The sequence below is a fragment of the Macaca mulatta genome, chromosome 15 (assembly GCF_049350105.2).
Source record: "Macaca mulatta isolate MMU2019108-1 chromosome 15, T2T-MMU8v2.0, whole genome shotgun sequence".
Lineage (NCBI taxonomy): Eukaryota > Metazoa > Chordata > Mammalia > Primates > Cercopithecidae > Macaca > Macaca mulatta.
In genome coordinates, this window is record NC_133420.1 from 37,317,537 (window position 1) to 37,343,956 (window position 26,420).

At 53.1% G+C, this 26,420-nt stretch overlaps 1 protein-coding gene across 15 annotated transcripts; it reads left to right on the top strand.

The window, feature by feature from the left end:
- The first annotated feature begins 1,570 nt into the window (after positions 1-1,570).
- On the top strand, positions 1,571-26,058 carry PHF19 (PHD finger protein 19). Of its 15 annotated transcripts, XM_077968192.1 has the most exons (16): positions 2,868-3,222; positions 3,658-3,777; positions 5,550-5,750; positions 6,244-6,325; positions 10,061-10,156; positions 10,655-10,755; positions 11,269-11,417; positions 13,675-13,770; positions 14,537-14,605; positions 14,805-14,925; positions 16,824-16,891; positions 18,183-18,344; positions 18,927-19,014; positions 20,085-20,170; positions 21,181-21,276; positions 23,519-26,058. In XM_077968192.1, exons 3-16 carry the CDS (start codon positions 5,565-5,567, stop codon positions 23,859-23,861), a joined length of 1,743 nt encoding a protein of 580 aa, XP_077824318.1. In that variant the 5' UTR covers positions 2,868-3,222; positions 3,658-3,777; positions 5,550-5,564; the 3' UTR covers positions 23,862-26,058. The 15 variants fall into 15 exon arrangements, with proteins under 15 accessions (XP_077824321.1, XP_014972429.1, XP_028690735.1 ...); XM_077968195.1 differs by lacking the exons at positions 2,868-3,222; positions 3,658-3,777 and adding an exon at positions 1,571-1,711; XM_015116943.3 differs by lacking the exon at positions 3,658-3,777 and having other exon boundaries at positions 2,772-3,222.
- Positions 26,059-26,420: the final 362 nt, after the last annotated feature.

A 26,420-nucleotide genomic window follows, 5' to 3' on the forward strand; every position in this document is an offset into this window, starting at 1 on the left:
AATTTTTGTATTTTTAGTAGAGATGGGGTTTCGCCATATCGGTCAGACTGGTCTCGAACTCCTGACCTCAAGTGATCCACCCGCCTTGGCCTCCCAAAGTGCTGGGATTACAGGCATGAGCTACCTTGCCCGGCCTATCTGGACTGCTGTTCATGGATAATTCATTAATTTCTAAATTTTCACAATTATGTGCTGAATGACTGGAGTGGAGTCATTGAATTGTAGCTGTGAGTATCTTCCACTTTCTTACATGTTGCCAAACTGTTCTCCAAAATCGTTTTGCCAGTTCATATCTCCATAGGCATTTGAGGGTTCCCACCGTGCGACATCCTCACCCCCCACTCCCCTGTATTGACAGACTCGACTACCGTGCCCATCTGGTGGATGTGTAATGGTGTATCACAGTTCTCTTCATTTGCATCTCTCATGTGGCCAATGGGGTTGAACATCTTTTCACATTTTAGGTTATTTTAGCCATTTAGGTTTCCTCTTTTGTGAGTTGCCTGTTGATATCCTTAAGCCGTATTTTCAAAATTGGATCGTTGATGAGCCCATTAAACTCCCTCCACCTGGCACACCCACCTCCCTGTTTCCACAACCTAACTGAATGCTACTTTTTCTGGGAAACTTATTCTCTTTCCTCAATTCAAAGTTAGAGTTGCCTCTAAACAATCACTGGTGACACTGTACCTTTCTCGTGGCATTTATAATTTCCTGTTCAGTAGTGTTTTAACTTCTTATTTTGGTATCAAACTTTTTAGTTTACAAAAGCACCTGCTCCTTCATTGTCTTATTTGAGCATTTATGCGACAGCCCCACGAGATGGATAGTATTATTACCCTCTTTTAAACAAAGAAACATGGTGTAGGAGGGTCTAGCTAACCCAAGACCCCGTCCTGGCTCAGAGGCAGAGCTGGACTTGAAGCCAGGACAATTCAATTCCATGTGCAGCTCACAGCACAATCCCCTTATTTATTTATGCATCAACACCACCTCCTCCACGAGATTGCCAGTCCCTTGTCTCCCATCCACCTGTGTGTCTCCCATCCCCGTGCTCTAGTCCCACACAGTGGGGCCATCAAGATTCTGAATACAGAATTTCTTAAGAGAGTATTAATACAATGATCACTTACTGCACACCCACCAGCCACCAGGGGCTTTGCATATATTAACTCTAACCTTCCCAAGAACTCTATTTAGGTGAGGACACGGAGGCTTAAGAGTTAAAGTCTCAGGAGCAAGAATTGTTTAAAAAAAAAAAAAAGAGTTGAAGTGACACACTTAGGCTCCCATGGCCAGTAGTGGGTGCAGCTGGCCTATAACCTCAGAGGTGAGCACTTCCTTCTGTCATCTCTGTCCCCCAGCATCCTGAAGGCAGACCCAGCCAGCTTAGAAGCTAGTGGGAGTGTTCTGCTCCCATCATCAACCCTACCCGCGTTGGACACACGTTCTCTGAGCAGAACATGGTTAAGTAGCACAATCCTAGGGCTCCTTTGGGACTTGAAAATGTGCTCTCCGGGATTGGGAGATTTTGTGCCATGAGGCTGCTCCCAAGCTTTCCTTCCAGGTTCAGGCAGGTGCTCAGCAGTGCTAGGTTCTGCTGAGGCCCAGGATCCAGAACGGGGCAGTGAGGCAGGTGAGAGCAGGAGGATCAAGGAGCGGAAGGAAATGAGGAAGGAGGTGAGAGGATTCCTGGATCTCTGCTGAGAAGGTGAGGTGGGGGGCAGCACAGATCATGCTCCAAGGCCAGGAGGCAGAGGGCCCAGACTGAGCAACTGACAGTGAATAGGGAAGGCTCTGGGGGAAGGTGCTGGCCACAGGCCACACCCATGAAAGGACACATCCCTGTCTGGTGGGGGTGTCTGCAGAGTGGGATGGTAGCCACAGAAGTGGGCGCGGTGGACTGAGGACAAGGATGGGGGTGGGGTTATTGGTAAGCGTTTTTACCCCCTTCCCCCAAGAGTGAGTCTGGGTGAGACCATGTCTTCCTTTTCTCCCCAGGGCAGGGACCCTGTGATTGGAGCTCTGCCCACTGCCTCCATCTGCCATTCCTATGACTTTGTGCATGTTATCTTTCATTGTGTGCCCTTTATTTACATGACGTGTTATGCGTGTGGCATATATTTGCGATTGTACCATGTATTTCTGTGCACTGTCTATGCAGTTTGTTGTTTGGGGCTATTTTTCGGCCATGTAGGTTTCCTCTTTTGTGAATTGCCTTTTGATATTCTTAACCCATATTTTAAAAATTGCATTGTTAGCCCACTAAATTCCCTGGCACACCCACCAACCTATTTCCACAACCTATCTGAATGCCCCCTTTTCAGGAAAACTTGCGTCTCTTGCCCGCCTGTGTTGTTCTTGCGTTGTGGCTTTATGTGTTATGTCCGTCTACCTTATATGCATGTTCCGTTGTGTGTCTGTTGCGTACAGTGTGTTCCTCCTTGTGTATCTATGCCTATGGCTGGTGTGTACAGTACTTCTCTTTGTGGTGTGTGTCCTGTACATGCTGCGGTGTGTTCTGACCTGTGTCTGTGCGCTGTGCACTGTGTGTTGTGTATCTACATTACGCTTGGGCTGTGTCTCTGTGCCGAACGCCTGTGCTGTGAGTGCAAGCTGTTGTGTGCCCCGTTTGGCCGTCCTGGGTCTGTGTCTGCCTGTCTGCGCCAAGGGTCCGCGCCGCCCTGCTGTGTGTCTGTGCCAGGGTCCGCCGGTGCCTGCGCGCCGAGCTGTGTTTCCTCAACAAGTGTGCGAGCGGCAGTGTGCGCCATGCGCACTGCCTGGCGTCTCCGTGTGCGCCGCGGTGTGGCCGCTTCTCGGCTGGGGGCCCAGGTCCGGGATAGTGGCCGCGGAGGATGCGCGCCCGCGGGGTGGGCGGGGGCAGGCGGCGCTGCGGGGCCCGGCGGCCGCGGGCTCCAATGGCGAGGCCGGCGCGGCCCCCGCTAATTACATAAGCGGGACGTCAATAATTCGCGGGAAAACGCGAAAAAGATGGCGCCCCGCGCCCGGGGGGCCCCTTCCTGAGCGCCCCGGCCCCTCCCTCCGCCGCCTCCCCCTCCTCCCCGCGGCGCCCCCGCCCCGCCCCGCCCCCGCCGAGACCCCGACCCCGGCCCCACTGGCGGACACTCGGCCGGGCAGCCGCGGGCCGAGCGCAGCCGCCTCCGCCACCGATGCGCCTGGTGGCCAGACTCCAAGTGGGACCGGCGGACACGCAGCCTCGCGGTGAGTTCTGCGCTGTTGGGCGGACTCCCCGCCACACTCTCCTCTCCCGGCCCTCATCCCTCTCTTTTCGAAATCTCCCTGAACTTTGGCGGCCCGAACGCCTCCGGGGGGTGAGACTCCTATGGAGCGGGGCGCTCGGGGGTGGGGACGGGGCGTGCAGGGTACCTGCGGGGCAAAGGGGCCCCACCCGGGTTCCTGAGCCCCGGGGGGCGTGGGTGACAGGTCGTTCTTCCCTGCCCCCGATCTTTAATTTTCCTGTCGGGGTGGGGGAAGGACGGACGAGCGTTTGGCATTTCGCTCACGTCCGAAGTCAGGCTGCGGCAGGGTTGGGATGGGGGAGGCTTGGCGTCCGAGCGACTGAGGAGAGGAGCGCTGAACCCGAAGGGGGTGCTTCTGCAAGCTTTTTACCCCCTCCTGATCACCCTTTTTAAAAAGCCAACGGCCGCCCTGGGAGAGGCCCCGGCGCATGAATCATCCTCGCTTCCTGCCCCCGCCCGGCCCCGCGCTCCCGGTGCCGCGGATTTGAACTGGACGCAGACGGGAACCCGCAAACAGGCATTTCTTTGCAAATGGGTTTGAATCAACCAATCACAGCCCGCGGGGGCCCGCTCCGGGAGGACGGAGGCGGGGGCTGGGGGGGCGCCACCCGGGGGCCCCCGCCCGGCCAGGGTGGAGGCGGGTGCAGCGACCCGGCCGGCTCCCAGAGGCGCAGCGGGGGAGGAAGTGTCAGTTTGTGAACCTGCAGCGGCCCCGGCCTGGCCGCAGGCCGGGCTGGCGGGGACCTCGCAGCGCCGAGCGAGCCAGGTGGCATGGAGAGGACAGGGGTTCAGACCGCATCCCCTGCGCGGGAGCCTATGCGCTCTGCGCTGGAGAGAAAGGAGATGGGAGTGGGGGTGGAGAGGGTCGTGGCCACGCCACCATCTGGGGAGCCGAGACCACTGCAGTGCCCGGCTCGCCCCGGGGCCCCGCACGTAAACTCGTACTTAGCTTCACACACTCCCTGGCACAATGCCGTAGACATCATCCTGCCCAGTCGCACAGGAGTACACACAGGCACCACGCAGAAACAGGCACTGGACTCTCTCCCTGTGAACAGATAGTCATAACACCAGGTGCCCAGCGCCATGGCCACAAGGAGGAGACCCGAGTAGGCCCTCGGGGAAAGAGCAAGGCTATGTGTGGCTGTAGTGGAGAGTGTGTGGAGGGGCATAGAACCAGGTGAGCCCAGCAGGGAAGGAGGGGGCGTTAGGGACGGCTTTGAGCACCAGTGAAGGCAGTGGGGAGCCCCAGAAGGTTTCTGGAAGGACATTGGTGGCCCTGCGGATGAGTCTGGTGGAGAAGCAGGAATGCAGGAGCGACCTGTTTAGCACTGGGTGCAGGTAGTATCGTTCTCCACCCCAGATGCCTAGTGGAGGTGAGCACAAGGCCCAGGAAACTGTTACTGAGTGATGAATGAATGAATGAATGGCCCAAGCAAAAGATGAGGCCTGAACTCAGACCAGGGCAGGAGGATGGAAGCTAGAGCTGGAAAACCAGAAATCATGGCACTTAAAATGGCCTGCTGTCGCAACTCATTGCTTAGAGGAGTTTGAGATGCATGGAGGCAGTGCCACTAGCAGGGAGAGAGAAATCAATGGGTGAACTGCACGTTGACTAGGATGGTGAGAGACAGGGGTGGAGAGGCTGGCATGGGGATGGATGACTTCACTACAGCAAATGTGTATCTGGGTGAAAGCATAAGTGGGTTTAAATGTCCCAGAATTGGTTTCCATTAAATCAGCTCATAATTTAGAACAGAAGGGGGGATTACAAAAGACAGATGACCCAGGCTACACTAGTTACAAGCCACCCAGTTTTCCTTTCTAGGTGAGTTTTCTCTGGACAGGGTAGGGATGGTTGCAGGGGTTGGGGGTAAAAATAAAACCCAGCCGCTCCCCTGGAGAAGATCATCCATCCAGAGCACATGGAGTGTGTTTGCTTAAGGAATAAAACCTCAGCCTCCTGAAACAGGGAGTGGTTCAGGCCCGCTGGGTAGGGGACTTTGTTCTGTGTGGGTTGAGAGATCCATTCTCTTTAAAAGACAGCGTGGTATGGGCCATGGTTCTGCCTTTGGCCCATCAGCCTCTTCTCCTTGACACACCTGTTTGCCTATCTGTAAGACGTGAATAGTAATATCTCCCTCATAGGATGGCCACGAGGCATTAGTGAGATAATAAATAAGTCTGGCTTATAGCACAGTACACAGAAATGGTGGTTTCCTTCCTTCCCCTAATGGGATTTCTGAAGCAGGGAAGCAAGAAGTAAAAACCCTGTTCTGCCTCTCCCAGTGTCAGGGGAAACTGATGGAGAATCGAGCTCTGGATCCAGGGACTCGGGACTCCTATGGTGCCACCAGCCACCTCCCCAACAAGGGAGCCCTGGCGAAGGTCAAGAACAACTTCAGAGACTTGATGTCCAAGCTGACGGAGGGCCAGTATGTGCTGTGCCGGTGGACAGATGGCCTGTACTACCTCGGGAAGATCAAGAGGGTAAACTCGTCCTCTCTGGCCCCTGTTCTCAGGCTCAGCATCTCTCTGCTCATGTTCCAGCCTGGCTGTCAGACCAGGGGGCAGGGGGATTGCCAGGGAATTCCCTTCTTGTCCCCCATGCCCAAAGCTGGTGGTGGGAGGAGCCAGAGCCTGGTCTTGCAGGCACCATCCTTAGGGTCAACATCATCCAACCAGTTCTTTAGAAAAGTGCTCTGAGAGCCTACAAAGCAAAAAAGTCAGGTTCGAGAGGATCACAGAGGAGCATCTGACTTGTGCTTCTGTCCTCAACATTCTGACCAAGTTTTCATCCATGGGTCCCTGGCTGTGCAACTCCAATGACAAGGAGTACACCCTGTCCAGGAACTGCCATCCTCCTTCCCCTTCTAGCCCTGCTTTCTGGAGCATATGGAGACAAAAATGAGGGAGGAAGACTACGTTCCAGGTTGGCTTTCCCCAACCCTTTCTCACTTGCTCCTTCCTATCTGTGCCCCAGGTCAGCAGCTCTAAGCAAAGCTGCCTCGTGACTTTCGAAGATAATTCCAAATACTGGGTCCTATGGAAGGACATACAGCATGGTGAGTTTTCCTAACATTTCAGGTAGCCCCCACCCTCGCCAGGTCTTCTCTCCTCTGCTGCCTTCGTTTCTTCCTTCTCTCCTTCCATCTCTTACTCCTGGCATCTGCCCTTGTCCATGAACCCCAAGCCCCCCTGTGATGATGATCTAATCTGGTTGTATATTGACTTGGGAAGGTACTTAGGACATCAGTCATCCCCTTGAGGATTCATACCCCAGGAGGGAGGCTGGGCAGGTGGGGAAGGTAGCTCAGGGAGGTGTTGGGAGGGCCAGACTGGGCCTCAGGCCTGTGTTTGCTTCCTGACTACACTATAGCTCCAACTGCTCAAAGCTCTGGGTCAATCTGGGCTAGAAAAGGGGGCGTGTCCAGGTAATCAGAATTGTCAGCTCTAGATGCAAGCACAGCATCCCCGATTTAACATATGAATAAAACTAGTGGAAGCAGCCCTCTCCACGGGGCAAGGAGTCCGGAGGAATGGGAGAAAAAACAATAAAGCAGAGATAAGTCAGGCAGGGTGAAGATGGACATGCCTGGATGGAGCTAGACCAGCTTTCAGGGCTGAAAGGAATCTGGGTTGGGTACCATCCCTGCCTTCAGAAAGCTGACATCTCTCCCTTACAGAGATGGCAAGTCAGGGCCATCTTTGCCACCATTCTCCCTTCCTATACACACAACTGACATCAGTAGCCATTGACAACACATGTGCTTTCAACATGGAGCCCCAAAACCTGTCAATCAGAGTTGGCATGAGAGGAGAAACATGTTTGCCATTTATACTCTAACAGGAGAAGAGACATGGCCCCTAGAGGGGGAAGAAGCAGGTTTTAGGGTCAGGTAGACCTTGGACCAGCTTTGCCACTTACTAGCTGCATTTGCAGAGCAAGTAATATGACCTCTCTGAGTCTTAGTTTCTTCATGTGAAAGATGAAGTGAAATACTGGCTTCATAGGGTGGTTGGGAGGCTTAAGTGAGCTAATCCATGTAAAATGCTTAGCTCAGTGCTATTGGTTTTAGAGAAGCTGTTACTCAAGAATTTGTTACCAGCTGGGCACAGCGGCTCATGCCTGTAATCCCAGCACTTTGGGAGACCAAGGTGGGTGAATTGCCTGAGGTCAAGAGTTTGAGACCAGCCTGATCAACACGGTAAAACCCCCGTCTCTACTAAAAATACAGCTACCCAGGAGACTGAGGCAGAAGAATTGCTTGAACCCAGGAGGCAGAGGTTGCAGTGAGCTGAGATTGCACCACTGTACTCCAGCCTGGGCGACAGAGCGAGACTTCGTCTCAAAAAAAAAAAAAAAAAAAAAAAAAAAGAATTTGTTACCGTAAGAGATGATTCCAAGAAGCCTGCCAAGTAGAGGCTGCAGAACCCAGCCAGTTAGTAAAGCTTTCAAATTGCCCCCTTCTCCAAGAAATTGTGGCCAGTGCAGACCGATTCCTCTCCAACCCCTGAAATGTATTATATAAATATCCAAAGCAATGAGGATCTCCTCTCCTGGTTTACCCCCTTATTGAAAGCATAAGGAGCCAGATGGAGAAGACCATGCACCTTAGCTGACCTCCTGTGGAGGCCCACCACATATCAGGCTCCTTGGAGGTACCCACAGTGATCGGCTGAAGAATGGCTTGTCTCCTAGCCAGAACTGCCCCTTCTGGGCAGAATGGTGACCCTCCGGTATCTCCCGAGATTAGAGCATAAGGTTGAACACCACTGTAGTTATTGATCCATTGCTTCATTAAGCCAGTGAGGACTTACTGAGACGCACTGTGGACACCACCTTCCTGGGAGCATGTTCAGGAATAAGAGGCAAGGTTCCTGCTTGGCCATATATTCAACAAACATGTCTTGGAACACCTGTTACATGCCACACTCTATAAGGTCCTGGGGATACAGAGATGAAGAGGTACCATTTCTTTTTTTTTCTTTCTTTCTTTCTTTTTTTTTTTTTGTTACTCAGGCTGGAGCGCAGTGGTGTGATCTTGGCTCACTGCAAGCTCTGCCTCTCGGGTTCACGCCATTCTCCTGCCTCAGCCTCCCGAGTAGCTGGGACTACAGGCGCCTGCTACCACACCCGGCTAATTTTTGTATTTTTAGTAGAGACGGGGTTTCACCATATTAGCCAGGATGGTCTCAATCTCCTGGCCTTGTGATCTGTCCACCTCGGCCTCCCAAAGTGCTGAGATTACAGGCGTGAGCCACTGTGCCCAGCCTCTTTTTTTTTTTTTTTTTTTTTGAGATGGAGTCTCGCTCTGTCACCCAGGCTGGAGTGCAGTGACGCGATCTTGGCTCACTGCAACCTCAGCCTCCCGGGTTCAAGCGATTCTTCTGCCTCAGCCTCCCGAGTAGCTGGGACTACAGCCACACACCACCATGCCTGGCTAATTTTTGTATTTTTAGTAGATACGGGGTGTCACCATATTGGGCAGGCTGGTCTTGAACTCATGACCTTGTGATCCGCCCACCCCGGCCTCCCAAACTGCTGGGATTACAGGCGTGAGCCACTGTGCCCGGCTGAAGAGATACCATTTCTACCCTTACAAAACTTTCAGCGTGCTGGAGAAAGAAGACAGAAACACGTATCAAAATGTGTTTAATGTATAGGTACAAACCTTTCACACATAAAAACATATTTATTCTTCAACCAAAATAAAATGCAAAGGAAGAGATGGAGAGGGGACCTGTAGATTAAAAGTAATTTTAAAAACATCAGCCAGTCACCATGTATGGACTTTACTTGGGGACCTTGATTCAGAAGAACAGACTTAAAAGTATTAAGGCATTTGTACTTAAGAGACAATTGGAAATGAGAAATTAACTGTATTTGTTAATGATATTAAGCAATTATGTTAACTTTTACGTGCAGTAAAGGTGTTGTAATTATGTTTTTTAAAAAGTCTTGATCTTTCAGAAATACATACTGAAATATTTATGGAAAATCTATTGGGTATCTGGGACTCAATTTAAAATAATTACAGGAAGGAGAAGTGGGTGGGAATATAGTAGAAACGAGATTGGCCATGAGTTCATAAGTGATGAGAAGATGGAGTTTCATTATAACTTCTAGGCCAGGCACAGTGGCTCACGTGTGTAATCCTAGAACTTTGAGAGGCCAAGGCAGGCGGATCACTTGAGGTCAGGAGTTCGAGACCATCCTGGCCAACATGGTGAAACCCCATCTCTACTAAAAATATAAAAAGTAGCTAGGCGTGGTGGCATGCACCTGCAATCCCAGCTACTCAGGAGGCTGAGGCAGGAGAATTGCTTGAACCAGGGAGGCGGAAGTTGCAGTGAGACAAGATCATGCCACTGCACTCCAGCCTGGGTTACAGAGTGAGACTCCATCTGAACAAAACAAACAAAAAAGGTATATTATCCCGTAATAAAGTTTTAAAAAATTATTTAACGACAATTTAACAAAACAAGTTAAATAAGGCGGGAGAGGCAGCATGATGTGGTCAAAAGAACAAAGGGTTAGATGTCAAATAGCCATGGGTTTAATCCCACCCTCTCCTTACTAGCTAAGCAAGGGACTTAACCTCTCAAAGCCTCAATTTCCCCATCTTTAGAATGGTAATGATGATAGGCATCTCAGAGTGGTTGGGGAGATTCAGTGAGGCGGCATGTGGGGCCTAGTGCTAGGCCTAGCAGACAGTAGAGGCTGGGCATCTGGAGAGTGAGTATAAAACTTCTCATTCCTGTGAGCTGGATCTGACCCTCGAGGGCCTCTCTTTCAGCCGGTGTTCCAGGAGAGGAGCCCAAGTGCAACATCTGCCTGGGGAAGACATCAGGGCCGCTGAATGAGATCCTCATCTGCGGGAAGTGTGGCCTGGGTGAGTGGAGAGAGCAGGGCCCTGAGAAGGCCCCAACCTATGGGTCTCCACGCACTGGCCCCTGATGGGTACTGCTCTAGCCTGTTGGGGCCTCTGCTGGCTTCCTGTTTCTCTTGGCACTCCAGGGTGAAAGGGGGCCAGTTGCTGTGAGTGAGGGCTCGGGAGGAGATCCTGGGGAAAGCTGGGAGGGTATGATGGTGTATGTAATTTGGGGCCCTGCTAAACGGCGAGGATGGGTGGGAAAGATGGGGCTCAGGCACTGAAGTCAGACCTTCCTGTGCCCCCCCTCCCCACCCCAACTGGCCAATGCTGTCATTTAATTCCCAGCCTGGACACTGACTTGGCCACCTTGGTGGGCATCAGCAGCCAGGCTCCCAGCAGCTGGCAGGCAGAGCTCCTAGGACTTCCCTCAGCCTTCCCAGTCCTGCCTCCTTTGGGCCAACTGGCCTTGGGCCACGGCGTCCCTGTGGGCGCTCACTGCCCCCTCCTCTGCCGTAGGTTACCACCAGCAGTGCCACATCCCCATAGCGGGCAGTGCTGACCAGCCCCTGCTCACACCTTGGTTCTGCCGACGCTGCATCTTCGCACTGGCTGTGCGGGTGAGCCTTTCATCCTCCCCAGTCCCTGCCTCTCCTGCCTCCTCCATTGGGCAGCCCAGAGACTCCAATCACAGAGCCTGAGCTCCAAGCAGAAGGGCCATACCTGGGCTTAGGAGACAGATAGCGCCTCTGCCACTGTCCTTGGCCAGGATTTGTAGACTCCCTGAGCCTCAGTTTCCTCAACTGTAAAGTGGAGATGGGTTTGGTGTCGGGAATAACAGGACCAATAAATGATACTTTACTATTAAAAAAGAAAATCCATGTAAATACATGTTGGTAATTGTTGCCTTTATTGCGCTTATTACTCTTAATTCTGTTATCAACGGAGTTCCTTCTGGGATAGAGGGGATGGGTTTGGAATTAATGAGAAAAAGCTTCTTGCTTTTCTGACTACATTGGAATATCTGCGGGTCCCCCAAACCCTGGCAGCACTTCCTTCGATAGACAGCCTTGTGCTGACTCGCGTGGTCCACCCGGACCTGGTGGTTGACTGGGGCCCTCGTCTCCCCCCAGAAAGGCGGCGCGCTGAAGAAGGGCGCCATCGCCAGGACGCTGCAGGCCGTGAAGATGGTGCTGTCCTACCAGCCCGAAGAGCTCGAGTGGGACTCGCCCCACCGCACCAACCAGCAGCAATGCTATTGCTACTGCGGCGGGCCCGGAGAGTAAGGCAGGGGGTCGGGGACCCCCGGGCAGCAGGGCAGGTCTGCGAGAATCGGCGGCGGGGACCGCCCATAGGGAGCGAGCCTGGAGTGTCAGCCAAGGCGGGGACCTTGAGGGCGGGTCCAGCGTGCTGTGCTGTGGGGGCAGGGCCTCGAGGGGCGGGCCTGGAGTGTCAGCCGGGGGTGTGGGGCCCAGGGGGCGGGACTGGGGTGTCAGCCGCTACGGAGGCGGGGCCTCGAGGGGTGGGCCCGGAAGATTGGCCCTGAGGGCGGGACCTCGGGAAGTGAACTCCGCAGGTTAGACCTGGGGGCGGGGCCTCGAGGGGCGGGCCCGGAAGGTTAGACCTTGGGGCGAGGTCTCGGGAGGCGGACCTGGCGGGTTACGACAGCCCAAGCAGGATGCCAGGGAGTTGGGGCTAGTTGAGAAGCAGCCTGTGGAGGGGCGGGGTGAGGAGGAGGGAATAGTAAGGCCTCGGGGACAGGACCTGAGGAGGCGAGGCCTCAAGGGGCGGCTCCCGAAGGGGAGGCCTCGGGGTGGGGCCCGAGGGGGCGGGACCTGAAGGGGAGAACCGAGGGCCGGGCTCCGCGTGGCATTTAGCACTGTGGAGCAGGGCTAGAGGGCGGAGGTGTTTCCTTGGAGCTCTGTAGGAAACGAGGAAGTATTGAAGTGTGGTTAAGAGCCTGGGTCGGACACAGTGCGAATCCTCCCTGGACGTCCACGTCCTGGCCCTGCTCCTTACCAGCTGTACAACCCCTGAGCCTCAGCTCTCTGAATAGTTTCCCCATCATGTGGTGATTATGAGCAGAGCGTGAATTACATAATTCACATAGAGGTTCACATAGTGTCTGGCACTTGGTAAACACTGGAAAAAATGTGAGCTGTTACTGGTGGTAGTGGTGGTACTAATGCATGAAAGTCAAGATAACCTTTTCACTGTCAGAGTCAGTGGAACCGGCTGCTGGTAAGATGTTAAGATCCTTTTCCTGCCTGGCGCAGTGGCACATGTCTGTAGTCCCAACTTCTCAGGAGGCTGAAGTGGGAGGATCACTTGAGCCTGAGAGATGGAGGCTGCAGTGAGCCATGATCATGCCACTGTACTCCAGTCTGGGTGACAAAGCAAGACGACCCTGTCTCCAAAAATAGGAAAGATTGGTTTCCCTGGAGATGTGCAGTCAGGCAGCGGTAGGGGACGGGGGGCGGGGCATGTTATGTCGGGGCCACTGTGGAGGGAATTCTTGTGCTGGCTCTGCGGCAAGAGTCTTTGATGCTTCCTTGCCGACCTGGGTCCCTATGTAGCCATAGCAGCTGAGCTTGCTCCCTTGGGCTGAGTGCACTTGGCATTGTGGAAGGAACCATAGATGTAAGAGGTAGCGTCTCTGGCCTCAGGAAGTTCAGCCGTCAGGACCCTCTGAAGTCCTGAATCTCAGCCCCAAGCTCCAGCGGGGTAACTTGGGCAATGCTTGAACTACTTCATCTCTCAAATGGGCTTAACCTTAACTTCAGGCCTATGAACTTCCCCAAGTATTGTCAGATGGAGAAATGCTTATGGAAACCTTTCTTGCATTAACGAAGTGCTTCTCAACACCTATGGGCAGGGTTGCACAGGATGCTGATTAAAAATGCATCCCAGAGGCTTCTCCAAAGATTGAATAGGTCTGCAGTGGACCAAGGAATCTGCATTTTAACCTGGAGCTCACCTGACAAGGTGTCAATGAAGCATTGAGTATTTTGCTCTTCATATTCCATGAATAGTTATTGGATGACCATGATAGAGCAGATACAGTTGCAGGTGAGAAAAGCCAGATGTAGTCTCGCCCCCGGGCAGCTGACAGAAACCATTATTCTCCTGTGTAGTCTCCAAGGCAAACGTTTCCCTGTCAGCAGTGTTTAGGAAGCAGCAAGTCCAGAAATGGTGGCTTCATTGTGGCATGGCAAGGAGAGCACAGCCTTTGAAGTTAGGGAGACTAGAATTTGAGTCATCATCCTCCACTTGCCTTCTGAGTGAGCTAGAGCAAGCCATTTCACCTGTGACTCGTGTAATATGGAGACAGTGTCCCATCTTTTACCAGGTTGTGAGGTCAAATGAGAGTATATGTCCAACTCCCAGGTCCTCCCTTGGCACAGCCTAAGTGCTCAGTAACTATGAATTATCTTCCCTTTCTGCCAGTAGAGGGCAAATTTAAGTTGGGAAAGGTTGCCAAAGCTCATACCTGACTGGGGGTGTGGTTCTGGCTGACCTTGGCTCCTCTGTCTCTCCAGATGGTACCTGCGGATGCTGCAATGTTACCGGTGCAGACAGTGGTTCCACGAGGCCTGCACCCAGTGCCTCAATGAGCCCATGATGTTTGGAGACCGGTAGGTGCTAATTTGGTCTAACTGGGCTTTGGGCGTGGTAGGGAGGGGGCAGGGATGGCAGCAACAACTCCTGCAGGGTGACTGCCAGGCTCCAGACAAGAGGGGGTCTGTGACAATGTATGCCTACCTGTTTAATGGAGGCAGCTCAAGGTAGGGGATCTCCCAGCTATGCAGGGCCAGGAGGCAATAAAGAAGTATTCTGGGCCACATCCCTAGTTGCCATTGATTTGTGGCGTACCTTAGATAAATGCCTGCCTTCCCTACGCCCCAGTCTCTTAAGTGTCTGGGGAAGAAGGGGTGACACAGTCTGTGCGCCAGCCCTGCCCAGGGTTGTTACGGAAGCCGCTGGGGAAATGGACGACTTAACATGGCTTCTAGCTGATGGAGCTAAGCTAATGGAGTCATTATGGATGTCAAACCTGATGTTATGCATCTTTTGGTTGGTGTCTCATGTCATTTGTGATTGCGTGTGTGTCTGTCTCTGAGGGGAAGAGGGTGACCATGGCAGCCCTAGCTCAGCTCACTCTCTCTGAACTCAGCCACGCTTTAGGGCAAGAATTGGGGAGGGGATTGAGGGCAGGGGCTAGAAGGAATATGGGGTATCTCTTAGTCCCTGTCCTACTCTGTCCTTGCCCCCCAGTGGCCAGCAGCCCTGGGAGTGAGAAGATTATGGGAAGGCAGGTGGCAAGTGAGGAGATCAGGGGGCTGGACTGGGGGGGTGTCCGAGCCCCTCCCACCATAGGCCCCCCTCTCTGCCCACCCACAGGTTTTACCTGTTCTTCTGTTCCGTGTGTAACCAGGGCCCAGAGTACATCGAGAGGCTGCCCCTGCGATGGTGAGAGGGTGGGGCTTAGTCCAAACCGACCGCTGCTCCTTCCAGCTTCTCCCCTCCCTCCTCCCTCCTGGAACGATTCCGTTTCCAGCTACTGGGTCCCAGCTCTGCCCCTGTCTCTCAGCCTGGACCCAGAAAGCTGTGATGCTGGCTGAGCAGGCTGCCACCTCACCTGGTCCCACCTCCTTGCCCCCTTGCCCAGGGTGGATGTGGTTCACTTGGCCCTCTATAATCTGGGGGTACAGAGCAAGAAGAAGTACTTTGACTTTGAGGAGATTCTGGCCTTTGTCAACCACCACTGGGAACTCCTGCAGCTTGGCAAGGTATGTGGGGTTGTGGGATGTCAGTGGCAGGAGACAGAGAGGTTTACCCAGGGCCACGCAGTGCAGGACTAGGATGGAGGTCTCAACTCTCACCCTTGAGTTGCTGCATCCCTGAGTCTAGGCCTCTGAGCCTGTGCCCTTTAAGGGCCTTCCCAATCCCAGATTTTGGCAGTGGGCAGGTTGGGGCCTCCCCAGCTCAGTGGAGGGGAGCTGAGGCCCTAGATCAAGTCTGGCTGGAACACAACTCTCTGCTGAGTATTTGACCCACTCCAGATTTCCTGGCTAGAATGCAACATGGAGTGGGTCTGCCCACTGCTGATCCTATGCGGAATAGTGGGTCACCAGGGGCCTGGGAGCCTCAGATCCATGGAGTGAAGTAACAAACGGAGACTTTCAGAGTCAGAGCTGGAGAGTGACTTGCCTGTGGTCAGCAGAGCTTTGGGGCTGAGCCATAGCTGGAGCCAGTGATGCCTAATCACTCCCATGGGGGTGCTGTGTCTTCTTTTCCCTAATGACATCCTTAGAATCCCCTCCATCACGTACAGAGTGAGGCATCTTCTCTATAGACTGCCCCAAATCCTTCTTCGATGAAAAGGAATTTTAAAAGAATAACCTTTATGCTTTGTAAAACATTTTATGTAATAACATCTTCATTTACAGTGTTTGATAATTTTTTTTTAAAAATAGATATTATAAAACCTTAAAAGATACACACAGAGTTGGTTTTTAGTAACTTTTTTTCTGATTTTTTTTTTTTTTTTTTTTTTGAGATGGAGTCTCACTCTGTCACCCAGGCTGGAGTGCAGTGGCTTGATGTCAGCTCACTGCAAGCTCCACCTCCTGGGTTCACACCATTCTCCGACCTCAGTCTTCCAAGTAGCTGGGACTACAGGTGTCACCACCATCCCCGGCTAATTTTTTGTAGTTTTAGTAGAAACGAGGTTTCACCATGTTAGCCATGATGGTCTCGATCTCCTGACCTCATGATCTGCCCACCTCAGCCTCCCAAAGTGCTGGGATTACAGGCGTGAGCCACGTGCCCGGCCCTGATTTTTTTTTAATTGTACATATTCCTGATGAAAAATCTTTAAAGTACCAAAAAGTATAAGGAAGTATACTTTTTAAAAAATCCGTATCACACCACCCAGAAATCACTAGAACTAATGCATAGGTACATTTCCTTTCTGACTCTCTTCTATGAATATTTTTTCTGTTTCATGGTTTAAATGATACAGTATATGCAATTTTAAATAATCTTATTTTTAGTATACATTATTCTTTTCCATATTATTAGAATCTTCATTAAACTTTTTTTTTTTTTTTTTTAAATGGAGTTTTGCTCTTTTGCCCAGGCTGGAGTGAAGTGGCGCTATCTTGGCTCACCGCAAGCTCCACCTCCTGGGTTCAAGCAATTCTCCTGCCTTAGCCTCCTGAGTAGCTGGGATTATAGGCGCCCGCCACCATGCCCAGCTAATTTAATGGCTGCATTGGTTTCTACCATAGCTTACTTGTTTCCTTCCTGTTGGGCAGTTTCTTTCCCATTCGTCCACCATTAGAAACAATGCCACCGTTTTGTATGTGAAGTTTTGTTCCCATTTCATGTTGTATCTGCAGATACATAGATTCCATGATAGATTCCATGGAGTATCATTACTGGGTCAAGGGTATGGACTTTTTAAAGCTCCCAATACAGTTAGGTCAGGAGGTATTCTGTCCATTTACAGATGGGAATGAACTTAGAAAGGTGAAAAGGCTTATCTGAGATCCTGGAGTGAGTCAGTGGTCCTCACCTGGAGGACTCAGAAGCATCAGGAGATGGAAGGGAGGGAGTAGGGGCTGGGGCCTCCCCACGCGCCATGTGCCTGGGTCTGATGTTCTGTTGGCCTGTTCTCCCACAGCTCACCAGCACCCCTGTGACAGATCGAGGACCGCATCTCCTCAACGCTCTGAACAGTTACAAAAGCCGGTGCGTGCAGGGTGGGGAGGGAGCGTGGTGGGGCCATCTACAGCTGAGATTTCTTCCTACCTCATAGCCTTTGCTCAGGCTGTGCTCCCTGCCTGGGTCCTCCTCCTCTTCTCTCTGAATCATTTCCATTCTCCAAGATCTAGGGAGCACCCCACCTCCTTTGCACAGCCACTCCAACCACCCCAGCAGCCTGCTACATTTTGGTACTGGGCTCAGCTCTGTAGGGGGGCCACACCCCTGCTTTCTGAAGGCCCCTCCTGCTCTAGACATCTAGGCCTTACGGGCCAGGCACTGAGGGATGGGTGCATCATCTGAGGTGGGCTACAGCCTCCTGACCCATCCCTCAGCCCCTGCCTTCCCATCCAGAGTTCTCAGTACACACAGCTGGTCACGTCCCTCACCACACCACAGAGGCATGCCCAGGCTCCTGAACCTGGCACTCAAGGCCTTTTAAGACCAGGCTGTGCCTGTGTCCTCTGCCACTGTCCCTTTGCTTTCTGTATTCTGGGTGCCAGCCATCCTGAGCCCTTGGTTTCCCACCTGGTACTTTTACTCATGCTCTGCCCTTTGCCTAGGATGTGCTTCAGTCTTTTTAAATCATTTGTTCCATCAACAAGTATTCATTGATTTGCTGTTCTATGTCGGGCCTGTCTGGGTGCTAAGGTCATAGTGGGGAATAAAACAAGGTCCTCATCCCTGAAACTTCCAGACACCTCTAGGCAGAATTACCTACTCTCTTCCACATTCTCATGGTTTAGGGCCCAGACAAAGCCCTACTCTTCAGTACAAGAGGTCCCCTGCCCTTCTAATGGAGGACTGTCCATTGGGATGGCAGGGGGCCTCTTGTACTAAAGAGGGTAGGGCTGTGTCTGGGTCACTTCTTCAGCCTCAGGGCAGCCCACCCAGTGTTGCTTTCAATCTCCTGGGGAAACCAGAGAAAAGAATGAAGTAGGTTCCAGTATCTTGACCACAGGAGTTCCACTGTGAGCTGGAGGAGGCCTTCCTGCAGGAGGTGGCCTTGGGGCTGGTTGAGGCAAACAAAAGGGAGAAGAGCAGCAAGAACCATACTTGTGCAGGAGGAAGCACAGGGAGGAGGCACCAGCTGTGTTCTCATCTTCTACGTGGAACCCCGCATCCTATGGGCTTTGAGGAAATCAGCATCTCCAGAGGCATCCGGAATTTAGCTCTGGGTCCAGGGAGGCAGAGAGGCTTGTGTCATGCTTGACCCCACTCCCCAGGAGGATGAACTGATGGACTCCAGAGCTTCCTCCTCCCGCTGCCCACCCCCCAGGTTCCTCTGCGGCAAGGAGATCAAGAAGAAGAAGTGCATCTTCCGCCTGCGCATCCGCGTCCCACCGAACCCGCCAGGGAAGCTGCTGCCTGACAAGGGACTGCTGCCAAATGAGAACAGCGCCTCCTCTGAGCTGCGTAAGAGAGGAAAGAGCAAGCCTGGGTCAGTGCTCGGGGACCCAGGGGCCAGGGCTGCCGCCAAACTCGGTTTCTCTGCTTCCAAGCAAGCAAGGAGGACCTGCACCCAGCCAGTCCCAGCTGTAGGACCCTGAGAGGGCTAGGTAGTGGCTGAGCAGGATCCCAGATCCCAGATCCCCAACTCCTTTCACCACCACAGCCCCCTCATTGCCTCGCAGGGAGGAAAAGCCAGATCTGAAGACCCAGCCTTGCTGGATTAGGACTTGGGCAAGGAGGTGAAGGGGAAGGCAGTGTGTGTGAGGGGTCCCTCGCTCTCCTGGCTCATCTGAGCCCCCTCATCCTGGCACTGGGGGGCCGGGCAACTGGATGCATATGCCTGGGGAGGCACCTTTTCTTTTTCTGCCCACTATACCCTCTCCACACCCTCCCATCCCTACTGCCCCCAAGGATTCTCCCTCCTCCCCAGGCTTCCCTGTGAAGGTGCAGCTGTGTTCAGAGCCTGTCTCCCCAACTGCTGTGACCCCCGCCCCTGCGGCGCCTCCCTCTGGGCCATCCTAGGGCCCTCAGGCTCTGACGGGGCCACCTTCTCCCTCTTCTGTCTCCACAGTTTGTTGCCTCACGAATTCCAGCAGCAGAAAAGGCGAGTTTATAGAAGAAAAAGATCAAAGTTTTTGCTGGAAGATGCTATTCCCAGTGTTAGTTCCTTGTTTTCTTACTCTACATTTTCATACACAGGGTCAGCACATGTTAGGGCTTCCTGTGCCGAAAACTAAGTCCCCCAGGCCCAGAGAACTCTCTCATGTCCCTTAAAGGAGAAGCCAGTCCCTATTACAGCTAAGCCAGGCTTTATCTCCCCCCAAGACCCCTGCTTTATCTCCCCCCAAGTTCTCCCAGGAACCCAAAGTTGGGGTACAACGGCAGGTAATATTCTTGTCCCCACTGTCCAGGTAGGGACACTGAGGGAAGGGTGGGGCAGTGACTTTCCTGAGACCACACACCAAAGTGGCAGAGCCCAGCCTGGAACCAGGATTCCAGAGCACTTTCTTTCCTCCTTCAGTAACCCCACCTCCTCCCTGAAGCCCCCTCCCTGTGGGCAGTAATCCTAGCAATGCCTCATGTCCCAGCACTTTGCGGTTTAGAAGCAGTATTTAATTTTACTGCACTTCCTGACATCTTTTTTTTTTTTTTTTTTCTTTTTGAAGCAGAGTCTCGCTCTGTCACCCAGGCTGGAGTGCAGTGGCGCCATCTCGGCTCACTGCAAGCTCCGCCTCTGGGGTTCACTCCATTCTCCTGCCTCAGCCTCCTGAGTAGCTGGGACTACAGGCGCCCGCCACCACACCTGGCTAATTTTTTGTATTTTTAGTAGAGACAGGGTTTTCACCGTGTTAGCCAGCATGGTCTCGATCTCCTGACCTCGTGATCCGCCCGTCTCGGCCTCCCAAAGTGCTGGGATTACAGGCGTGAGCCACCACGCCTGGCCCTGACATCTCTTAAGAGTGAAGCAAGGCAGGGGTTATTGTCCCCATTTTGCAGTCGAAGTAACTGAGGTCCAGAGAGGTGAAGGTCATACAGTCAGCTAGAGACAAAGGCAGGGCTAGAACTGGGATGACTTGGCTCCCTGGTCAGCACTTAGAATAAAAGTGATGGTCTTACCCTAGGAAGGGCCCAGCCCTCAGCGGCCCTGGCTGGATAGGAGGCAGCCTGTGTGGGAGGCGGATTTGATACTCACTATCTGACCCTCCCTCTCTCCTTCCTGTGTCCACAGAGTGACTTCACCTCAGCCTGGAGCACCAACCACCACCTGGCTAGCATATTTGACTTCACGCTGGATGAAATTCAAAGTTTAAAAAGGTATCAGTGAGGGACCTAGCGGAGAAGTCTGCTCTGGAGACAGGGAGGGAAGCAAGCAGAAAGCCAAGCCCCCAGTGAAAAGGATCCCTGCTGCGCAAGTCTGCCTGAAGGGGCTTTTTGCAGTAGAGCTTTCAGCATAACATCCCTGTTCCCAGAGCACCACAGCCCTCCCCACTTCTCCAGCCCTCCCCTCTTCTCCAGCCCTCCCCTCTTCTCCAGCCCTCCCCTCTTCTCCAGCCCTCCCCTCTTCTCCAGCCTCCCCTCTTCTCCAGCCCTCCCCTCCTGCTTCTCCCCGCCTCGCCCCATGGTTATCCACATTCACCATGCTGTTTGATGCCTGCTCATCTTTGCTCATGTTGCTCCCTCTGCCTGAAATAGCCTTTGCCTTGCCCTAGCCCATCTGAAAACTCAGGACCCTGCTTCTTCCAGGAAGGCTTCACTAACCCTCCCCAGGCTGAGCTGGATGCCCTCCTTTGTATTCCACAGCACCCCGTACTTAAGTACGCCCAAGGGAGGAACTGCATCTTCCATCATTTTATTTCCCAAATTATTAAAGGTCATTTAGTATTTTCCTGAGGACACAGGAGGGCTTTAGAGTCAGACCTGAGCTCCAGACCCTGTTTATCAGTACTAGCTATGTTGCTTTACCTAAATTCCTTAACTTCTCTGAACCTCCTCAGCTATTTTCCTCAAACAAGATAATGCCAATGAAAGCACTCTTGACCTGTGAAGTGCTGCACAGGTGCCTCGGATCACGCTCGAGTTACTGGCACCAGTGCTTATGTCACCGCCAGGGAAGGGTGCTCTGGGAGGTTTTCTTGACTTCTTGGACTTTGAAGGGTTAAAGGGTGGCTGGGTAGGAAACAGACAGGTGTGGTGGTGGGAAGCTCAGCTGTGGGAAGATGGGCCTCCACTGGGATGAAGGATGCATGTTAGGGGACCCTGTGGGCCAGGCTGGCAGGACCTTGCTGGCCGGGCCACCAGCAGGCTCACCATCTTGCCCCTCTCAGTGCCAGCTCAGGCCAGACCTTCTTCTCAGATGTCGACTCCACCGACGCTGCCAGCACCTCGGGCTCTGCCTCCACCAGCCTCTCCTATGACTCCAGGTGAGCTTCCTGGAGGTCTGGCGTTCACATTTTGCCAGGACCATCATTCCTCCCAGCCCCTCCACTTCCCACTTCTGTAATGTGTGGGTCATTCTATGTGTCTCAGTCTCTGGCGGGCAGTACCTGGCCTTTTGCAATTGTGAGTCTGGCTCTCGGACTCTCTGGTTCTGAGTCACGGGGCTTTAGATGGGATCTAAGTACAGGCATTCAGGCTCCTGTGGTTCCATCCCTTTGGAATGCTTCACCTGCTGCAGAAGGTTGTACAACACCTCCCACTGGACGATTCCAGTTCTGGGGTTGTTGGACCAGAGGTTCTTTCACTTTTGGCCTCTGCATGCCATGAGCTTGCATGTCTCTGCCTCTTAGACTACATGGTTCCCTGACCTTGATTCTTGACTGTCTGAATATGGTGCCTGTCTTCTGGAGTCTCTAAGGCAAAGAGCCATTTATTTAGAAGCCTGACAGAGGGGAAGACCGAAGATGGCATCCTGCAGGGTGGAAGATTTAGGAGTGGGGACAAATCCCTGAGGGCCTATCTCCAATACAGCTGGTCTGGCAACAGCTGGTCCTCAGCAGTATGGGGAGTGGTCGAGCACAGGGATTTCCTCTGCACTCAGGCTGCACTGTATTTTAAGATATTTGAGACCCTTGCAAAAGTAGAATTAAAAGTATAATGCCTGGCCAGGCACTGTGGCTCATGCCTGTCATCCCAGCACTTTGGGAGACCGAGGTGGGCAGATACCTGAGGTTGGTAGTTTGAGAGCAGCCTGGCCAACATGATGAAACCTCGCCTGTGCTACAAATACAAAAAAAATTAGCCAGACATGGTGGCGCGTGCCTGTGATCCCAGCTACTCAGGAGGCTGGGGCAAGAGAATCGCTTGAACTGGGGAAGTGGAGGTTGCAGTGAGCTGAGATCGTGCCACTGTGCTCCAACTTGGGTGACAGAGTGGGACTCCATCTCAAAAAAAAAAAAAAAAAAAAGGCCGGGCGCGGTGGCTCAAGCCTGTAATCCCAGCACTTTGGGAGGCCGAGGTGGGTGGATCATGAGGTCAGGAGATCGAGACCATCCTGGCTAACACGGTGAAACCCCGTCTCTACTAAAAATACACAAAAAAAAACTAGCCGGGCGTGGTGGCGGGCGCCTGTAGTCCCAGCTACTCGGAGGCTGAGGCGGGAGAATGGCGTGAACCCGGGAGGTGGAGCTTGCAGTGAGCCGAGATCGGGCCACTGCACTCCAGCCTGGGCCACACAGCGAGACTCTGTCTCAAAAAAAAAAAAAAAAAAAAAAAGTACAATGGTATAGTACCTGTAGAGATCTGTCTTGGAGTCTGTGTCTCTTGACATCTGTCTAGGTGTCCTCTGCTGTTGCCTCTGTATTTTTCTTTCTTCCTGTTTGTTGGTTGGTTGGTTTGAGACAGTCTTGGTCTGTTGCCCAGACTAGAGTGCAGTGGCATGATCTCAGCTCACTGCAACCTCCGCCTGCCAGGCTCAAGTGATTCTCATGCCTCAGCCTCCCGAGTAGCTGGGACTACAGGTGTGTGCCACCATGCCTGGCCTGTTTCTTCCTGTTTCTTTGGTTTCACCAGCACTTCAGGTCTCGGTTTCTGTCTCTAAGCATCTGAATCTGTGCCTTGCCCTGTGTGTCTGTGTGTCTATTTCTCTAACACCTCTGTGTGTGTGTGTGTGTGTGTGTGTGTGTGTGTGTGTATGTGTATGTGTCTGTCAACCTCTCCATCCAGGGTCTGGGATATAGGGTCCTTCAGTCCCTAACCCCCAGCCCTATGTGACCTGTCTAGTTCCACGAGTCTGGCGAGCGGCAAGGCAGGATAAGCAGGGCCCCTGCACTGCATGGCCTCAGGAGGCTCAGAGAATGGTGCTCTTGCGCTTTTGCAGTGCTGGGATCCTGGCTGTAAGAGCATATGCTTTGGAGTTGGACGTTCATAGGTTTGAATCCTGGCTCTGCCACTCCCTACCTGGTTTTCTCCTCTGGACCCTCAGTTTCCCTCCTCGCAGGGCTCTTGTGAGGATCTGGTGAGGTAATCTATGCTTTGGGAATAGATTATCTCAGGGACTACATGACAGGCACCTTTGAGAGAGCCTGGGAGAAGATGGATAAGAGGATGCCGCTCAGCGCTGTTCTCTTCCACTTTCCTGGTACTGAGGGGAGGGCTCAGGGAGAGGAATCTACCCTGATGGTTCTATCTCATTCTCATCATCTTCCTCTCTCACTCCTGATACAGATGGACAGTGGGCAGCAGAAAGAGGAAGCTGGCAGCCAAGGCATACATGCCCCTGCGGGCAAAGCGGTGGGCAGCTGAGCTGGATGGACGCTGCCCCTCGGACAGCAGTGCAGAGGGGGCTTCGGTCCCTGAGCGGCCAGACGAAGGCATTGACAGCCACACATTTGAGAGCATCAGTGAAGATGACTCATCCCTGTCCCACCTCAAGTCATCTATCACCAACTACTTTGGTGCAGCTGGGCGATTGGCCTGTGGGGAGAAGTACCAGGTGTTGGCTCGGAGGGTCACACCTGAGGGCAAGGTTCAGTACCTGGTGGAGTGGGAAGGGACCACCCCTTACTGACTAGCCCCCAGGGGTGCCAGGGGTCCTGAAAACCAAAGGAGGAGCAGCAGAAGCCATAGGCTCCCCAGCTTTCTCCAGGCTGGGGTGGGAGAAGGAAGCAGGACAGAGCTGCAAGTGCCTGGCAGAAGGCCCTGCCTGCCTGCCAGGCCAAGGCCTCCGTCTCTCTGCTGTACCAGCTCTGTTCCAGGGCCTCCTCGGGCTCGTTACCCCTGTGCCTGTGTCTCTACACACTCCACAACCCCTCAAACTCTGTTTATCTGTTCCTCTGACCTTGAGTCCCCTGCTCTGGGACCCTTCCTCCTGAGGCCCAGGTCTTTGTCCCCAGTTGTGTGCCTTGACCTCTCTCGCCCCTTTTTGGGTGTGTTTGCACATCCTGTGTGTGCACAGCTGTCCCTCCACTGGATACCCTTTACACCTGACCCGTGGGGCAGCCAGTCCTCCCAGGGACTACATAACAGGCACCTTTGAGAGAGCGTGGGAGAAGATGGGTAAGAGGATGCCGCTCAGCGCTGTTCTCTTCCACTTTCCTGCCACTCCCCACTGCCCTTGGAGAGAGTGGTAGGGTGGGAGAAAGCCCCTGTGAAAGCCTGCGAGGATCTGAAGAGTGAAGGGCTGGGTCTGCCTCAGAAGGCACCAGCACCAGGGTCCAGGCTGAGAGTGAAGGCTGCCAGTGTCAGCTTTGGCCACACTCCCTCAGTCTCCATAGAGCTGGGCCTGGCCTTGCTGGAATGGAGGCATCCTTCCAGACCTGGGGGACGGGGCTGGGCAGTGGTGGTAGGAGGGAAACCATGTCATGCTAAACGTGTTTCTGGTGCCTCCCACCCCCAGACCCACCAGACACCACACAGCAGACAATATACACCCACTCCCACAAGTTTCCATCCACATGTGTTGTACTTTCAGCTCCAGGCACGCAGACAGCCCCACACGGCCACACCACCACATGCCCAAGTGTACTCACACACACAGCCACACAGTCCCTCTGGGCCTCATGGCTCCTCCCTTGGCTTTCTCTTGGCCCACTTCCAGGGCCCAAGTGCTGCAACTAAATGTGAAAGCTCAGCTCCCGCCCCTTCTTTCAGCCCATCAACCAGCTTTGGTTCCATAGGGAAGCACAGGGGACTCACCCTCTTTCATATCCCTTGCCCTGCCCTGAAATGGACAATCACTTTTTGGGATAGGTTGAAATTTTTAAAGGGCCCGCATCATTCAGTTCCCTCAAAGGGAAGCCCTTGCCAGTGGGGGTTTGAAAGAGAATTTTTGGAACAACATTCAAATTCTGCCTCATCTGGAGGGAAACCAAAATTGGGAGGGGGAAGAGGACCCCTCATGTTTTGCTGCTTCCAGAGATATTAGAAACTGACTCACTTGATTGGAAAGTGGACAAAAGTGCCTTGACGTGGAGGGTGGGCACCAGATGGGGACCAGCCTTGCCAACTGCTGCTGTGGCCTCCAGCTTGGCTGGTTTTGCAGGCCACCAGCAGGAAGGCGAAGGTGGTGGTAGAGCAAGAGGCACTGGTGGGGCAGCAGGCCTGCAGGAGCTGTTTTTCCATTACTAGGCCTGACGCCTCTCTACCTGTGAGCGTTCAGGGGGTCCCTGAGATAGTTTAGATGTCCCCCTTCTTAGACCTCAGCTCCCACAGTGCCTTTTAAGGGGGACCTCACCTCCTGTGCACCGCCCACCCACTTTCCTCTGCTTCCCTGGCACAGCCCAGGCATAGATAAGCTGGCATTGGGCCCAGTTCTTCCCCCTTCTCAGCCCCACAGCTGCTGCCACAGGGGCCAACTGGGGCCAGGTGGAAGGGGAGCTGAGAAGCCAGCCCCTAGCCCAGGGGTGCTGTGGGACCTGGGATTCAATTTGTAGCTTCCTGCCTGGCTTCAGAGAGCCCAGCAACCACCTGCTTTCCAGACTTCTGAGATAGCCTGGGACGAGCAATCCTGTTACAGTACACCTGGACCTTCCCTACCTGGGCTCTGGGGAGGCTCTGGGCTTGGAGAGGGAAAAGCAGGGAAGGGGTGTCTTCACCACCTGGGAAGATAGCACAAGGCCTAATGAGGTCACCCTGACTGCCCACCCCAGCATTTCATTCATACCAGATAATAGCTGCATTACTGCCAACTGACCTTATAACCCTCTGCACCTTCAAAAAGATTCATGGTTTTTAATTGCTGCTTTTAATAACATTTGTTAAAGTTATAATTGATGTGTCTGTTTTATGATTTAAAAGCTCCCTTTGAACAATCACCTGTCTTCCCTGTAATGAATTAGCTGCTGAGTATCAGAAGGAATTGGCTCTGGCTTTTGCTCTTGGTTTACTGGAGGCTGAGAAGGAATGGCAGGACCCTGTCCTCTGGCCACCTTGCCACTCTTACCACTGCCAGCAACATTCTCACCCCTACTGCCAGAGAGAATATGGAATCTTTTGCGAGTACCCAACCTGTGGGGGCAAAAAACATTAGTTGAGGACCACTGAGAGGTAAAAGATGGAAAATGAACTTAGAAATTGACCCTACTATAATACTTAGGTCCAGGCACCAAAGAACTTTATCAGTACATCA

Coding starts and splice junctions, on each gene's coding strand:
- PHF19 (XM_077968195.1), top strand. CDS start 5,565: ATGGAGAATCGAGCTCTGGATCCAGGGACTCGGGACTCCTATGGTGCC. Junction 13,771..14,536: donor CCCATGATGTTTGGAGACCG/GTAGGTGCTAAT, acceptor GCCCACCCACAG/GTTTTACCTGTTCTTCTGTT. Junction 18,345..18,926: donor AGAGGAAAGAGCAAGCCTGG/GTCAGTGCTCGG, acceptor CTGTCTCCACAG/TTTGTTGCCTCACGAATTCC.